Source organism: Oenanthe melanoleuca, chromosome 14, assembly GCF_029582105.1.
Source record: "Oenanthe melanoleuca isolate GR-GAL-2019-014 chromosome 14, OMel1.0, whole genome shotgun sequence".
In the NCBI taxonomy this organism is placed as follows: Eukaryota; Metazoa; Chordata; class Aves; order Passeriformes; family Muscicapidae; genus Oenanthe; species Oenanthe melanoleuca.
Window position 1 is genome coordinate 2,433,633 of NC_079348.1, and position 17,133 is coordinate 2,450,765.

The 17,133-nt window shown below is 40.8% G+C and overlaps 1 protein-coding gene across 1 annotated transcript; it reads left to right on the forward strand.

The window, feature by feature from the left end:
- Nucleotides 1-5,402: 5,402 nt before the first annotated feature.
- CCZ1 (CCZ1 homolog, vacuolar protein trafficking and biogenesis associated) lies at nucleotides 5,403-17,101 on the forward strand. Its single transcript, XM_056503775.1, has 15 exons — nucleotides 5,403-5,634; nucleotides 7,192-7,289; nucleotides 7,415-7,508; nucleotides 7,606-7,680; nucleotides 8,331-8,378; nucleotides 8,635-8,718; nucleotides 10,664-10,839; nucleotides 11,059-11,140; nucleotides 11,291-11,352; nucleotides 11,851-11,962; nucleotides 12,556-12,589; nucleotides 12,926-13,043; nucleotides 14,577-14,735; nucleotides 15,508-15,635; nucleotides 16,756-17,101. Exons 1-15 carry the CDS (start codon nucleotides 5,536-5,538, stop codon nucleotides 16,809-16,811), a joined length of 1,425 nt encoding a protein of 474 aa, XP_056359750.1. The 5' UTR covers nucleotides 5,403-5,535; the 3' UTR covers nucleotides 16,812-17,101.
- Nucleotides 17,102-17,133: the final 32 nt, after the last annotated feature.

The window sequence follows — 17,133 nt, forward strand, 5'->3', positions numbered from 1 at the left end:
AGGGTCAAAAGGACTAAACAAGATAGAATTGGGATGAATCTGCACGAGACACTTCCAAACCTTGAAAATCAGGAGTCCCTTATTTATCTTGACAGTGTCTGTTATTTTTCACTGCCTTAGCAACATAATGAAACAGTGATTACTGATTTTTTTTCATTGTGTGGACTATTTACCATGTTTTGACCTCTACTTTACCAGACACTTCCCTTAAAAATATCCAATAAAAATTAATCATATACTGTAGCCTGTGTCTATTTTTTTTTACTCCTATATCGAAACATAAGAATTCTTAAACCAAAAATTTCAATCCCTCCAAGATCTTGAATTTATCAAATCATCATATATGGAACATCTTTTGAATTGAGTGAGAGTTCTGTTTCCAAAAGCCTTTCTGGACTAAGCCTAAGTTCTTAGAACACTCAGCAAGATCTGATCAAAGATTAGGAGCTCAGATAGAGTTGTGAGATAAGTGAAGATGAAATCTCTCACTGACTTCCAAGTGAAAAGCAGTCATATATTTTTGCTTAAGAAGTGGCTTCTGCATGGGGTTGTTGCAGCTTCAAAACATTTTTTGACATCAGCCAATTAATAGATGAGCAAAGCAAAAAACATATTGATCCACAATTCTTAACAGTTGGCAATTGAAAACAGAATTTTTGTATCATTTCAAGACATTTTCAAGCAGATTAATTTGACACACAAGTTGTTTGTAAGCTGGTAGACTTAGTACATTTAATATGGTAATCACAATTTTCCTTTTATTGTACAAAAATAGTATAAACTGATAAAAAATGAACACTGGATTTTGATAATATTTCTTAACATTATGAAATGTACTCTAGAATATAAGTCTCAAGTCTATTAGTGATTTAAACAGAGCACTTCAGATTTACACAAGCTGAGTGTCTGACCCATGAGGAACTGACCATGGCCATTCTCAGAACATAAGATGGATGTCACAGGACAGTCACAAGAAATAAAGTGTGTTCTTGGCAATGAAATCAGTCTGATGACAGAAGGGTCTTGGAGTAGTTCACATGTAAGCAACAAACAAACTGCTCTCCATTTCACTGACAATTAAGTGTCCTGACCTTGACTAATCAAGTTACATCAGGCAGGCAAATGCCTGTAAAATCAAGAAATTCCCAGGTGCTGTTGCACTCTGAATTCTAGTTCCTTTCAATGTTTCAGCCTTTGCACTGTGGGCCTCGTCAAAGAAACCCGGAGGCAAAGTACAAATTCTGTTATTCTCCACTGAGAGGCAACAGGATGCTGGAGCAGGTCACCAAACAGAAAAACACACCTGCCCTACTCAAGATATTCTGAGATCTCTTAAACATCCCAAGTATTGCAGTTAAAGAATCTTTCCATGCTTTCCATCAGGAAAAAGGTACCATAAAAACTCAGTAGCCCATCACCTACCCCAGAAGATTCAAGTAAGGGAAAGCTTGTTGACTTGTAGGAAGAAACATTTAAAATTAAAACATCACTTCCCTGGGATCCTTGAAACATTAAATCATACTTTTGAATGCTCTTGTAAAACATGTGATAGTGATAACTCCAACTGAATTTATTCACTGATAAAGATACTTGTCTGCTCCCTAGCCTAAAACAAAACAAAACAAAACAAAACACCACTGGTAAAGCTCCTAGAGACATGGTATGTAGAATTCCCACTGCTTCAGGCAGGCCCCTGTAATTGAGAAAGCTCCCAGGGTTTAACTGACTGACAAGGAAGGAAAAACTAAATATACTGACCATTTTCAACACTCATTTAACATATGGATATGGATGCTCACTGTAAGTATATATTTATGAATAGGATGGAAATAGTAATCAATCTACTGCATGCACCACAATTTGACATGAAAGGCAACAGTCAGAAATCAGCCACCACTGGCAATCATGCTTACAGATTGCAATAGAAGTTGCAACTGGTTATCAGAACTGCCAGTTGTACACTGCATACAATTATTCACTAGACACAACTACTATAAACATACATTTTTAGAAAACACCAGAATACTTATGATTCTCTTAAACTGCAGGTCTCAAGAGTGCTATCACATTATGTATCCCCTAACACCTTGTGCCAATCTACCCTGTCTGTGAAGAGTTAAAATTAAGTTATAAAAAACCCTGTAGCTTTATTCAACCTCTAAGCAGAAAAATGCCATGCCTTAAATGTGTCAAACTGTGATATCATTCTTATGTAATTCCCATTTTTCGCAGTGCTCAGAATGGAAATAATTGACATATTAATATAATCCATCTTCAGAGCTGAAGTTCTTTTAACTGCCTAGCCACTTCCTCATCTTTTCTTCCCAGCTTTTCTTCAGATGCAAGCTAGTAACATTAAACAAACAAAAACATTTCAACATCTCATGTTTTGCATTAAAGCAGTTTTTCAATAACTTTGTAATCTTAATCATAACCCAAGCTAGTGTGAAGTTATTGCCTTCCTTTATGAAATCTCTGGTCCTGCAAAGCAAATGCATCCATTATTAAACCATTACTCACCAGGACACCCCCAGTGCTGCTCACATTCCCTGACATCACTTTCAGAAGAAGTCTGGGGGATGTGAGGGCTGTCTCAGCAGGAGCCCAGCTCCAGCTGCACTGTTGTGCTTTCCCACACAGCCCCACAGGCCTGTTGCAGTGTCAACAAAGCCTACAGACCAGGGATACACAGGCATTGTGCTTTTTGCTGGATCACAGCATTATTTTGTAATTTATTTGCTAAACTAATCCCAAACTGCTGAGTCTACGCATTTGTTAACACATTTAGACTGCATACTGTCAATTGAACAGCTATTTGAGCTGTCAGCTGTATTTATTTAAAGCTGTCAGCTCTAACACCCAGAGTGATTTATAGTACACCTTTCTGTGAAGTCTGCTACTACACAGCTGATGGAAGTGCTCAAAATAGTATCCAGAAATAGGCTCAATAAACCAAAACATATGCCTACACAATATTATTTCTTACTTCTATGTATTTTTTAAAACAAATTGGAAAGCACCCTTGATGCAGGGGTTGTCCTGCAAATTCCCAATGTACTTATTCAGCAGTTTAATTTTACATAATCATGGGCTGGGAATCACATTTCAAACTCGGGGTGATCTGATGCCACTTTGCAAATGTCAAGGTGTGGTGTTACTGCACATACAATTAAGAAGATGGGATGAAATTGGAACCACAATTGAAGTTTCTTCATGCCCTGTTAATGTGTACATTAGAAATGTAATAATTTAATGGAATGTTATCACTTGTTCATTGTAGATTCTCACAAATGCTTCCACCAAAAGCAATGTCAAGTTACAGATGAGGTTGCACTGAGCAGAATTATATGTTAGCAATCACTACACATACATTAATTCCCTTCCTAGGAAAAGCTGGACATGGAAACACCTTCCTCAGCAATTCCCCTTTACAGTGAGTACCCAGTGGCCAACTCTATGTGCATTCAAAATACAGCCCTTGCACCAGTGTTTGTGTTGTAGCAGTAAACAGGCACCCCAAGTCAGAGCCCTGGACTTCCATCTTGCTAAGTCCTGACAAACACACATCTACAAACATTTCAACCAACACAAGCAAAAATCGACAGTCACTGCTGGTTTTTAATTTCTTTGATAAGAAATTATTTAACTTGACTATCAGTACTACCAATGTTAAGAATTACCTTGTTTTGCTTTAAGTGAGTAGTATAACCAAATTAATTTTCTCTCTGGCCCAATCCCCACCTCTCCCCTACCTGCAGTGGAGCACAAGCAAGGAAGGGAATTTGGCTCCTTTTGTTTGATGTATTTGATCCTGACTGGATGGATGCTCCCAGAAATGGTCTCAAGTGTGCTGCACCCATCAAAGGGACAGACCACAATGAAAGGGACATTCTGCACACACTGCTGAATTTTAACTCAGAGCTGTAGAGTAGGAAACAAGAATTACTGTATGTAGATATCTCATCCTGACACATTTGGCCTGATCCTTCCTCAGGCACTGCTCAGGGAAATGCTGGGGAGCTCAGCACAGCAGGGCCCTCCCTCATCCTGCCTTCCTGGCAAGGGGAAGGAGTCACTTTCTGCTGTGATCTCTCTGAAAACACCACATTATACCTTATCCAGGCGCTTATTTAAGCAATTATGTAACTTTAGTTTATTCAGATTCCTAAACTTCACATTCCTATGGAGGAGAAAATGATACATCTGGCCATGTAGCCAGTTTTACTTGTAGTTTAGCTCGCACTGAATTTTATTGTAAAGGGAATTGAAAAGTAATAGAAAAGCTTATTTTATTAGTTAAATGCCACTATCTTAAAAGCGCCAGACAGAAAATGGAATAATAATCAGAATAGACATAATGTATCTATTTATGAAGGAAAGGATTACCTGCACTAAGTGATGCTGCATGCCAATTTCTTCCATTTACTCCACCTTGATTTCATCTTTCAAATCTCGGATTCTACCTCTAAAAATAAAGTGTTTCTACTTTTTGCAGCTGCCAAGAAGCTCCGAAGGAGTTGAACCGCTAGTGGTTTTGCACTTCGAACAGCGGTGCAATGACCGGGGCACCGCGGAACACCCGGGCCCACCGGCCGGAGCTCCTGCGAGCGGCTGCCAGGAGGGGCTGTGAGGGATCCCAGCAGGAATCGCGGGCTCTGCCTGAGGGAACGCAGGGCACAGGCTCTGCCTGAGGGAACGCAGGGCACGGGCTCTGCCTGAGGGAACGCAGGGCACGGGCTGCGGCTGAGGGAACGCAGGGCACAGGCTCTGCCTGAGGGAACGCCGGGTATGGGCTGCGGCTGACGGAACGCAGGGCACGGGCTCTGCCTGCGGGAACGCAGGGCACGGGCTGCGGCTGAGGGAACGCAGGGCACGGGCTCTGGCTGAGGGAACGCAGGGCACAGGCTCTGGCTGAGGGAACGCAGGGCACGGGCTGCGGCTGAGGGAACGCAGGGCACAGGCTCTGAGGGAACGCAGGGCAAGGGCTCTGCCTGCGGGAACGCAGGGCACGGGCTCTGGCTGAGGGAACGCAGGGCACGGGCTGCGGCTGAGGGAACGCCGGGCACAGGCTGCGGCTGAGGGAACGCCGGGCAGGGGCTGCGGCTGAGGGAACGCCGGGCACAGGCTCTGCCTGAGGGAACGCCGGGCACAGGCTCTGCCTGAGGGAACGCCGGGCATGGGCTGCGGCTGAGGGAACGCCGGGCACAGGCTCTGCCTGAGGGAACGCCGGGCATGGGCTGCGGCTGAGGGAACGCCGGGCACGGGCTCTGCCTGAGGGAACGCCGGGCACAGCCTACGGCTGAGGGAACGCCGGGCACAGTCGCCCCCTCCCGCCGTTCCCGCGCCCGCCGTTGGGGGCGCTGCGGGGCGCCCGGGCCGGGAGCGCTTCCCGGCTGCTGCTGCGCTTCCGGGGCGCGGAGGCGGAACCGCGGCCGGGCCGGGGCCGCTGGAAGCGCGGCGGGGCCGGTGCCGGTGCCGCAGCGGCCTCGGGCCGATCCCCGATGGTGTCTGGCGGCTGCCGGCCCCAGGCTCAGGATGGCGGCGGCGGCGGCGGCTGGCCAGGAGAAGCAACTCGCTCCGACCCTCCTCAGTTTCTTCATCTACAACCCCAAGCTGGGGCCCAAAGAGGGAGAGGTACCGGGCGAATGTCGCGCCCAGGGATGCGGGGAAGGCGCGGCGATCCCTCCGTGCCCGAGGCCCGGCCGCAGCGTGTGCGGGCTCGGCGCTGTCCCTGCGGAGCGGCTCCGCACAAAGGCGGCCGCAGCTGCGGCTTGCCCGGCCCGCGGCCGCCGCATCCCTGCCTGGCATTTGGGTATCCGCGAGGCCGGGGACGACTGCCGCTCCCACTGGGGTCTGTCACCGCTTCCGACCGAAAAGAAACAGTAACCGGAGGTGGTGTCAGCAGCGGGGCGTATCTCGCAGATGGAGAGCTGGATAGTCAGCAACTGTTTTACTGATGCTTTAACTTTGTCTAAAAATAAGTTTCTGGACGTAGATACAATATGGTAGTAAGATTACTGTTTAGCTTAGTTACAGTCAAGTTACTGCTTGTGTTTATTCGGCATTGTGTCCTTTAGAAAGGAAAGTCAAGAAGCTCTAGTCACTAGCTTTAGGTAAGAGCGTATTGTGTGGTTCATGCTCGGCTTTGATAGTTTTTGAGCAGAGCAGTGTACTTACATTCTGAGCAGTGGCAGATGAGCAGGCTGAGCGTGCCCCCACTCGCTCCTGGGTGACTGCAGGCCGGGCGAAGCTGCTGTTCCGCTGTTCAGAGGACAGCACAAACCCCGCGGAGCTCAGCAAGGCCCGGTGTGTGGGGTGAAATAATCTGGCTCACCGCGGTGGCTCGGAGGGACTGGCTGGGAGCAGCTCTGCAGAACAGGACCAGGGAGTCTGTGAACAACAGGTCCTACGTGAATCAGCAGCGAGCGCTTGTGGCTGTGGGAGGGAGGGTGGCTCAGCAGCTCCAGCCAAGCCAATGCTTCCCCTCTGTCCAGCACATGTGAGATTGCTGGTGGGTGCTGTGCTCCTCCGGGGATTCCCAGAGTAGGAAAAGTACTGGCAAACCAAAATAGCCTAGTGGAGAAGCCCTGAGTCACTCAGGGGGATGCAGTCTGTGGTGTACCATAACTGCATTTGCGCAGCCTGAAGGAGAGACAGGGGGGAAAGGGGGCAGAGGGCAGTCTCACCTGCCTGAAGGATGGTGGTAGATGATGGAGTCGGGTTCTTGAAGTGAAAGATTGAGGATGGATGAAGGGAAATTCTGATGAGGTAGAAAAAAAATTCTCCACAGGGAAGTGAACTTACATCAGAGCAGGGCTGGAAAGTTGTGGAATTCCCATCTCTGGAGGTATTGAACACATGACTGGACAAGGCCTGGAGCAATCTGAGCTGGCTTTGAAGCTTGCCATGCTTTGAGCTGGCTTTGAAGCTCGTCTTGCTTTGAACAGGCTGAGAAGTGATTGGGGCCTGTGATTTCAATAGCCTTCAAATTACAAAGTATTTTGACATATCATGGGATGATTGACTGCTTAAGCGTGCCTAATATGCCTTTTATCCATTATTACAGAAGCCCATTTTGGTACAAAATAAAATTCTGCCTGGGTTATTACAGAATTAAAAAACAAGCAAACTGTGAACTCAACATTCTTTGATTTTGTTAAAATGCATTTGCTTGGATTCTTTTTATTTTAGGAAGAAAAGAAGATTCTCTTCTATCATCCAAATGAAGTGGAAAAGAATGAAAAAATTAGAAATGTGGGGCTATGTGAAGCTATAGTGCAGTTCACGAGGTAGGAAGTCTGATTATTTGGGTGATTGTTTTGGCACAATCACTGTATTTAAATATCTCAGTTATGTGCCTTCATGTTGTGAGTGTGTGTAGATATCTATATCTACAAATACGTTTTATTTCCAGGACCTTTAGCCCAACGAAACCTGCAAAATCCCTACACACACAGAAGAATAGACAGTTTTTCCATGAACCTGAAGAAAACTTCTGGATGGTCATGGTACTTATGCACGTGATATGCATATTCCTAAAACACCATCCTGCAATGTTCTCAATGCATTCTGCATTGTCTAATACCAGCCTGTTCCACTTCCTAGGTTGTACGGAATCCCATAATAGAAAAACACAAAGATGGAAAGCCAGTCTATGAATATCAGGAAGAAGAATTGCTGGTAATAATGAACTTTTTTTTTTTTTTTTTTTTTTTAATGAGTTGTGTTGTATTTATAAGAGTACTTCCAGAAATATCTTAGTTTAATTCTTCTTGAACTGCTTTCAAATTGATTTTCATATACCTATCTCCATAAATGGAAAAAGAGCAAAGTACTTTTCAGTAAAGTTTAAAGAAGAGCACAAGATAGAGAATTATCCAGAGAACAGTTCAAGATTATTGAATAAACACTGGTGAAATATACAGCTGTGAGACTTTTAGCTTGGAGTGGGTAAATATTTCTTAGGATCTGTTTGTTTAATTAAGTTCTTAAATCTATGTATTTTTATTAGGTGCCAGTATTACTTTCTTAGACTGCTAGTAATATTTACTAATAATCTGAAAAACCAAAAAAGCTCATAACTATGATAGGATTTCTTGTCCAACCTGCATAATCATTAGATCTGTTCAGTTGTATACTGGAAGGGTAATTGGCAGGGAAGCACAGAGACATTTCTAGAGGCTGACTGAAAAGGCCATTTAACTTTTCCAAGATTGATTTCTCCCATTTGTGTCTTTGCTGGTTCTTTGAAAACACATGTTATGTATAACAGCAAGAATACTTGTAATTCTGCCTCTGCTCCTATTGATGTGCTGCTCTTTTTCCTGCAGGACAAGGTTTATAGTTCAGTCCTCCAGCAATGCTACAGCATGTACAAGGTAGGGTTAACACTGGAGGCTCAAGGCCTTTTACAAAACAAGAGCATGAGATACTTCAATGATAAATAAATACTTGCCTCTGATCTGGACTCTGCAAATCTAAATGTTTTTTCAATAAAGAAGGGATACATTTGGATTGATGTGGAGTATGTTGAGGAATGAGAGCTGTGTTGTAATCTATATTCATAGCCAAGTTACAAAAAATTACTGTAAATGATTACCCAACTAACTGATTCTTTTCCCCTTAAACTGTTAGCTTTTCAATGGCACATTCCTGAAAGCCATGGAAGATGGGGGTGTGAAAGTGCTAAAGGAGAGACTAGAGAAATTCTTCCATCGGGTAAGACCTTCTTTTTCAGGCACACACAGTGTGATTCTGCACTGGAAATAAAATGCAAAATAAAGAAAAACTGGCAGCAATGTGACTATAAAACACAGGCAAAGATATAGAGTCAACACAAAGTATGTGGTTACTCATTTTGTCAAATACTTCCTGCTTTTTCTGACAGAGTAGGTTCTTTAAGTGGAGTTGAACCACAAGTGTGGTTATGGCTTGATGGAACAAGACTGTTGGATCTTTTCTCTGATGGAATTGTGTTCCTTCTTTCAAAGTTCTGCTTTAATGTTTGAATTGGTTACTGTGATAACAGTTTGTACAGACCCATTTGAGTGACTGTTGAAGATTCATTGATGTTAGAACGAATTTGGGGGATTCATCCAGTTCAGCCTCCTACTCAAAGCACGGCACACTGAATTTAAACTCTCCTGCCCAGAGCTTTGGGTGGTTGAGACTTGAAAACTTCCAGGGTTGGAGACTGCACAACTTGCATGGACAGGATTAAAGTCCTGTAGTACTGTGAAATAGTGAACAGATTTTTTAACTTCTCTGCCCTACTCCAGCCCCCATGTGGAATTAGTAGCCAATCCTAAGAAGGCTTTAGGAATTATTGCATGCATTATAACTAGTCTTTGGAATGTAATTTCATAGCTGATGTTTTAATGAAAGAATGAAAAGCAAAACTTATTTTTCACATAAAGTAACTGACTCGGTAGTATTATCTGGCAGAATTTTGAGTTCCTAGATGAGAAGTTTCATCACACTTGAAAAGTGCCTGCCTGCCTCCATTTTTCTTATTTGCAATCAAGGAAACAGGACTGCTGTCAGCATCTTGTGATTAGGTGGTTTTGAGATCTCTGATAATGATGGAGTGTAGACATTGCCTAATGGTGTTTAAAATTTTGTTCTTTTAACACATTTTTAGAATGGCACAGTGTTGTGCAAACAGAAGTATAGGCTTTGCTTGTGCATTTGGGGAGGGTCTTGTTTGTTTTTTGTAGGGCTTGTGGTGGACTCCAGAATAAACACATTTGTACAATGAGTACCATGATGAGCTGGTGTGTGCTACTGTCCAGACTAAATTAAAGTAGACCTTTATAAAAAAATAAAGTAATAAATTTTTATTGCTAAAACAAAGAGTCTTACAAGCTGTGACAGAGATCTGTCACCCTGTTGGTCTGTATTACTTGAGGGCACTCAGTAATGTGAAGTGACTGTAGAGGGAGCCATTGGATAAAGCATCTTCCACAGACTACTTGACAGTGCATTTGAAAGCTCTTGCTAAAGTTACAGTCCATCAATAAAGTGAATAATTGAAATTATTTATTCCATTACACATTGAAAGCATCTGTTCCTATTTCTACAGCTGAATCTCAAATTAAATATCAGCAAGATAGGCTTTGCTTGCTTATACTCTCAAAAGATCTTGAACTTTCCTTAAAAGCTGTTTTCATAATGATTACATGAAAGCAAAGTGACACCTGGAATACTGTTCATGCTCTCACACATGGAATCACAGAATGGTTTGGGTTGGAAGGTACCCTTAAAGGTCATCTAGGCCCCCTGCTATGAGCAGAGATATCTTCAATTAGATCAGATTACTCAGAGCTTTGTCCAACCTGGCTGTGAATATTTCCAGGGATGGGGCATTCACCACCTCTCTGGCAAGCTCAACCAGTGTGTGAGCATCCTCAAAGCTACTTTTTTTTATCTAAATTGAGCCTCCTTCAGTCTGAAACCCCTGTCTTATCACTACAAACCTTTGTAAAAGGTCTGTTGCCACATGAAGGAGTGTATCAGACATGCAGTGCTAGAAAGACTTTTTTTCTTTGATTTTTAGTCCAGATTGTTAAGGGTTAGACTCAGATTTGTCGTTTAAATCTATACCTTGGCTAAAAAAACCTTAAGTTTTCTGAATTCTAAAAGCCAACTGTCATTGTTCTCTCAGTACTTGCAGACACTGCACTTACAGTCTTGTGATCTGTTGGATGTGTTTTGTGGAATCAGCTTCTTTCCTCTGGATAAAATGACTTACTTGAAAATTCAGTCATTTATTAATAGGATGGAAGAAAGCCTGAACATAGTCAAGTACACTGCATTTCTCTACAATGACCAGCTTATCTGGTAGGTACTTCTTTTGTGTGTCTTCCATTTCTAATCCTATGAGTAAGTGTCATAATAGAGAAGCTTTTAAATTAGTGACAGAATTGGATGAAAATGAGAGAACACGAGTCAGGCTACCATTCAGTAAGAAAAGCCTTGGTCTGAGCTAGTTAAAAGAAAATGTGTGATCTAAACTGCAGCACAAACATAATTTGTTTCTTTTCCCCTACAATGTTCTAGGAGTGGACTGGAGCAAGATGACATGAGAATTTTGTACAAATATCTCACAACATCTCTGTTTCCAAGGCACATGGAGCCTGAGGTAAGTGGGCTGGGGGTTTTGAGGGGGAAGGTGGTTGGTTGTGTTTGGTTTTGTCTTCCTGTTTATCTGGTACTAAAGGCTAAAGTACCAAAGAGAAATCTTTCTTCTCTCTACCTCTGAGCTGTTTTTTCCTGTTCTTTTCCCCCTCAGTTAGCAGGAAGAGATTCTCCAATACGTGCAGAAATGCCAGGGAATCTCCAACACTATGGAAGGTAGGTCTTGTTTTACTGTCACCATCTACTGCTTCTTCCCCCCAGGGCAAAACATTTGGGAGGAGTGTTTATTTTGAGTGCATATTCCACACACAGCTCATTCCAGAGGGTCATGCAATAGTTGGTGCAATGTAAAACTTGACCCTTGGAAAAAAGAGAAAATGCTTCATTAACATTACTGCATATTTATTTGTCTTCCCAGTTGTTCTTAATGCACTGTATGATGAATTTGGGAATTGTTCCAGTAATTTCTTTTCAGTCAAGCACTCCAGACAAAGGTGTAGATTTAATCTAAGATTTATCTATTTATTCTTCCTCTGTACTCAACATGTCAGTGAGGAATTCTGTACTTAAGCAAGCAGGCAACATTATTTTGCATAATTGTGGGTTTGGACATCCTTAATCACAAGAACTCCTAATTGCAAGTTTGGAGAACATCTGTTAAATTCAAGAAACTGAAATACAAGAATCCATCTGACCTGTTGAATTATTTTCTAGGTTTCTTACTGGACCTTTAAATCTTAATGATCCAGAGACAAAATGCCGTTTCCCCAAAATATTCGTTAACACTGATGACACTTATGAAGAGCTTCACTTAATTGTTTATAAGGTATTACAGTTTCCTCTGCAATTACTCCACAGAATTAGGAATCTCTTTGCAATGAAGGTGACAATGATGTGAAGTTGTTAGGAATTGTATAGAAAGGTGCATTATAAGGCCAGGTTAAAGCAAAGAGGCAGAAAACTGGCATTTCTAGTAACAAGGTTTAAATCCTGAATTCTCCCCTCTCCTGTACCCTGTCGAAAACAAGTAATTGTTTTATTAAAATAAAATACCAGCCTTCTGTTGCTTTAAGCGATTTCTTGCCTGGCTTTATATGGGATTAATCAGTAAAACAAAAAAAAATTTTGTTCTGACATTAAATGGGAGTTTCTTGCAGATACCTTTGTATAAAGTGCATTTTTACCAAGTTTTATCTTTCCCCAACAACTTAAACTGTTAACTAGGCTGAATTTTAAAATCATAGCTAACCTGAGTTGTGCAGGACTGCAAAAAAGGTTATCCTATTGAAGTGTTACCTCTAAAAAAGATTTTCAAATCTCTTCTCACCTCTGTGTGACCTCACTGAAGTACTGTCATTTATTTGAGTTAGTTAAAATAATTTGTTGTAAATGAGTTTTTTTGCTTTTGTTTTGTTCCAGGCCATGAGTGCAGCTGTATGCTTTATGATTGATGGTAAGTACCTATTAGGATCAATTATTTGCCACGATTTTTATATGTAAAATACTTTAACAAACAGCTTTGATCTTGAAAAATAATTTGAGTCTCTTTTTCATGAGAGCTTTTATCAGTCTTTTATCTTTGTTCCAGTGGTAAAAGTAACTCATTTTACACAATAAAATGACTAAATACTGCTTCAGTTAACCACATTCAAAATCACCCCTGAGATTTTCATTACGGGAGAAATTTGTCCTTGGACTCTGGCTGATGTTTAAAGAAAACAATTACAGAAACTTTACCTTCAGCTGTGGGAAGAGAATCTCACATCTCCCTTTTCTCTGCCTGACACAGCTTCAATTCCACCCACACTGGAGTTTTGCAGAAAACTGGACAGCATTGTTGGGCCTCAGCTCACGGTGTTGGCATCAGACATATGTGAACAATACAACATCAACAAGAGAATATCAGGGTTTGTACCACACTTCTTTTCCTGCTGCATTCCCTCATTAGTTGGTGAAAAGTTAGGTTAAATGAACTGCTTGAAGGTAGCAGAAGCCCAAATTTTGAAAGCATTAATGGTGTACTTAAAACAATGCTTGTCTACTTTTCTGCATCTTAAGTGTTTATAAAGTGCATGTTACTGTATATTTGGGTCTCCCTGAAGTAACAGTAGATGTTACTAATTTAGGAAACTAATTTAGGAATTTGTCTGGCTGAAATGGGAAATTTATTTGGTTACAATGGAACCTTTACAGTTGAGGACATTTCCAGAATTACTGCTTCTTGAAATGTTGCCATGTATAGTAGGTAAGAAAACAAAGGTCTTTTATTTTTCTATTTTGCAGGACTAAGGTAATTAGTTGAGGGGCAAAAAACAGTCAAAAGAAAAAGGATGCTAATGCTTTGAAAAATACACTTGACTTAGAACTACAGCTTACTTGCAGTAAAATTGTATTTATTTTTTGATAGATTTCTTAGTTAGGGAAGCAAGAAACAGTATCCCATATGGTAACATAAAAGGAATTCAACCAAAGATAGGTGTGTGAGTGAACTGTCAGTGGTACCATCCCAAATCAACAAAATCACACAGGATAGAATAGGATGTGCTTGAAATTGTGCCAATCTACTAAATCATTAAACTTGGGGTTTTTAAATGTCATCTGGTTCTGGCTTTGGCAGCTTTAACTCTTTAAAAGTTTAATGTCATGGTGTCCTGAAAACATGATACAGTTCCTTGACACTAATGCATGTGGGTGACAGAGAGCAGGGGTATCTGGTTGTTTGCTAAGGTGAGTGGTGTCATCACAGTATCTCCTGGTTCTAAATAATGCATTGCCTCAAGTAGCAAGTGCTGCAGCCAGTTCTTGGTCAGTCTGAATTTGTCATGACTTCTACAAAAAAATACAGTTCTAGGTTTTTATATTAACTTCATAAAAGAGGAAATGGAGGAAGACTGCCAAGGCAGGAGTTTGAAAACAGTCTCTTGCTTGCCCACACAAATGATGGGGAAAAAATCTAATTGCCTGGCTCAAGAAAGAGTTTGTTCTCTTGGTTGTAACAAATAACAAAGACATGAACAGAAGATGACTTATTGCTCAGATTAAAGACCCAAGATCCATTCAAATGAGCTTGGACTGACAAAGGGGAGAGCAGCAGGAACAAAATGGGGCCAGAAAAAAAAACCAGCTCATTAGAAAAATGCAAATTAATTACTACTGTGAAGTGGGACAAAGTCTTCAGACTCCCCTCTGTGTGTTTACTGGCAGCCTGAGTGGCAGAAGGGGAAACACTGGCTGGTTCTGCAGGCTCAGTTGTCTTTTGGTTTTTTTTAAAGTGTGTTAAAATGAATTTCAATCCCACAAGTCTCTTCAATGTGAAGATAAGTCCAGGCTGTCTAAGTTAGCTTTACACTGGCTCACTACCCAGTCTCTGGGAAGCCTGTGCTTATAAAGCATGTTGGTATTACAGATATTTTTTTTTTTTTCTATTTAAATCTTCCCAGGGCTGAGAAGGAACCTCAGTTTAAGTTCATCTATTTCAATCACATGAACCTGGCAGAGAAAAGCACCATTCACATGAGGAAAACACCCAGTGTATCACTTGCATCTGTCCACCCTGACCTCATGAAGATTCTCGGTGACATCAACAGTGACTTCTCCAGGTAATGCTAAACTGTTAAATAGTCTGTAACTCCTACTGTCAAGCAGATTTTTTTTCTTTTTTTGCAAAGGAGTGGTGCTTTCCAGTCTTTTTGCTGATGGCTGGCTGTTAGGTTTGGTATTTTATGTTGGTCTAGAAGTAGTCCATCTTAGGAAAAAACTTCTAGTGTCCTTTTAAACAAAAAATTAAAAGAGGGCTCATGCCTCTATCAAAGAAACTATCTCATCTATTGGAGGCTGCAGAGTAGCCATAGCAAATGGGATAGGAAGCACAAGATTCTGAGGGAAGTGCAAAGGACAGGGACATCTGCTTCTGCCTGTGTCCTACCTGCCCAACACAGCTGGTGGCTTCTAGGGGTGAGACAATGGATGAAATGCAAACCTTGCAGTTACTGCAGTCCTGCTGATAGAGAAGCTAAGTAGCTTCTTGTCAATGGGTATCATGCTACAAGGTGGGAGAGATCCTCTGTCATGACAAAAATTAAGAAAGAACATGACAATGCTGAATGACTGGGATGCCCCTAGTTCTAATTCTCAATAAGCTGGTTTCCCACTCTGCTTAAGGACAAGGTTTCCATTTTTCTATAAATGAAAAAAGTGTGTTTCATCATATTATGGAAGTACTGGGTTAGTGACAGCTTTATAGACTATATCTGGTTGTTGTTAGGACTGCACAACAACAATTTCTGATATTGAACTGTCCTAATGATTACAGATAAAGTTGTTGAAGATGAACTTGCTGCCATCTTCTTTACTTTTTAATACTTCTTTCAGAGTTGATGAAGACGAGGAAATTATTGTGAAGGCAATGAGTGATTACTGGGTAGTTGGGAAAAAGTCTGACCAGCGAGAACTGTATGTTATTTTGAATCAAAAAAATGTAAATCTGATTGAGGTTAATGGTAAGCATTGTTTCTTATTACTTTTAAATACAGTTACTCCTAAAATATGTCCCTAGAGAAGTAATAAAACCCATCTCATGAGAAATCTAGAGAGGGACTGGGACTGATCTTTGATAGAGCAGGTGAGTTTGCCTAAGGTTTTAGTCTGCCTGCTACTAGCTGTGAGAGGACAGCATAAATATTCAGCAGGCATTTTTAATTATTAATCAGTCATTCTTCCTCCTTCAAATAATAGAGAACTGTGAGCTTAGTTTAGAAGTAATTTTAAAAGTGTATTACAGATGGGAGATTAATATATTTACATCTGAGTTTTTATTTGTCAGTGATGCAGGGTTAGTTACATATTGTGGCTGTCCTGTCCCTCATCCATCACTGTCTTATTTCTAATGTGGTTTTGAGAATGATTTACTATGACTAAGAGTGAGAATTAACTTTGAGATGCAATAAGCTTTTACATTGCTATTTCTCTAAAAATCTGTTTGAATCTTGCAGCAATTCTAGGGCTCTCCATTTTAACAGGAAGCAATGTGCTCACTTACACAATGGGAAAGAATTAATACTTTGCCAGGACCAAAGCCTAGCAACCTACATTTTAACAAGAGGAATAAGTTGTGTAACTTGGCAATCTTTCTGTAACTATCTTTCAGCATTAAATCTGCCATACAGAAACAGTAAATGAATGTTTCTGTGCCTGATAAACTTAGGAAGTGTAGTCTAGCAAATAACACAAAGCAAAAGTTTTGCAGACTTGATTTACTGTAACAGAATATCTTAATTCCTCCTTTCCCTGAAAAAGGGGTTATAATACACTTCTCTTAACTGTAAGTTAAGCCAAGTCTGCTGCTGTTGAAGTGTTTGATGAGAAGCCCATCAATTACACTTAAGCCACTTAGACAACTCACCTTTCAAACAGTTGGAGACATCAGACTTGATCTTCTCCTGAAGACAGAGTAATATTAAGTGTATTTCTACATTAGAAACTCTTAGGGCTTTTTCTGTTTGAATTTAATTATATTCTCCATGACAATCCCCAGAGTTCTTCTTGTATTTTCTCTGTAAAATACAACACTGATGTAGCTTTATGTTTTTTTTGTTTTTTTGTTTTTTTTTTTTTTAACAGAAGAAGTGAAGAAACTTTGTGCAACACAGTTTAATAATATTTTCTTCTTGGATTGATCTGCAAAGGGCTGATTTATTGAAGATGTCAATGTCAGGCACTTGTTCAACATAAGAACTTATTAGTCATATTATTGACTGGAATAATGACAATAGTAAAGCAATACTTGCTTTGTAAGAATCAAAATTTCTACTAAAATCTGTAAACTCTGACCATAAAATTTTTAAATTTTAAAAATGTTTATGTGCAAACTAATTATAAGCCAGTCTGAATTCACCTGTACCATTCCATTCTGATATGTTATGTGAATATTTTGCTGAAAAATAAAACTAATAATTGTTACACTTTAGGAACATCTGTGTTCATTTGCATCATGTAAAT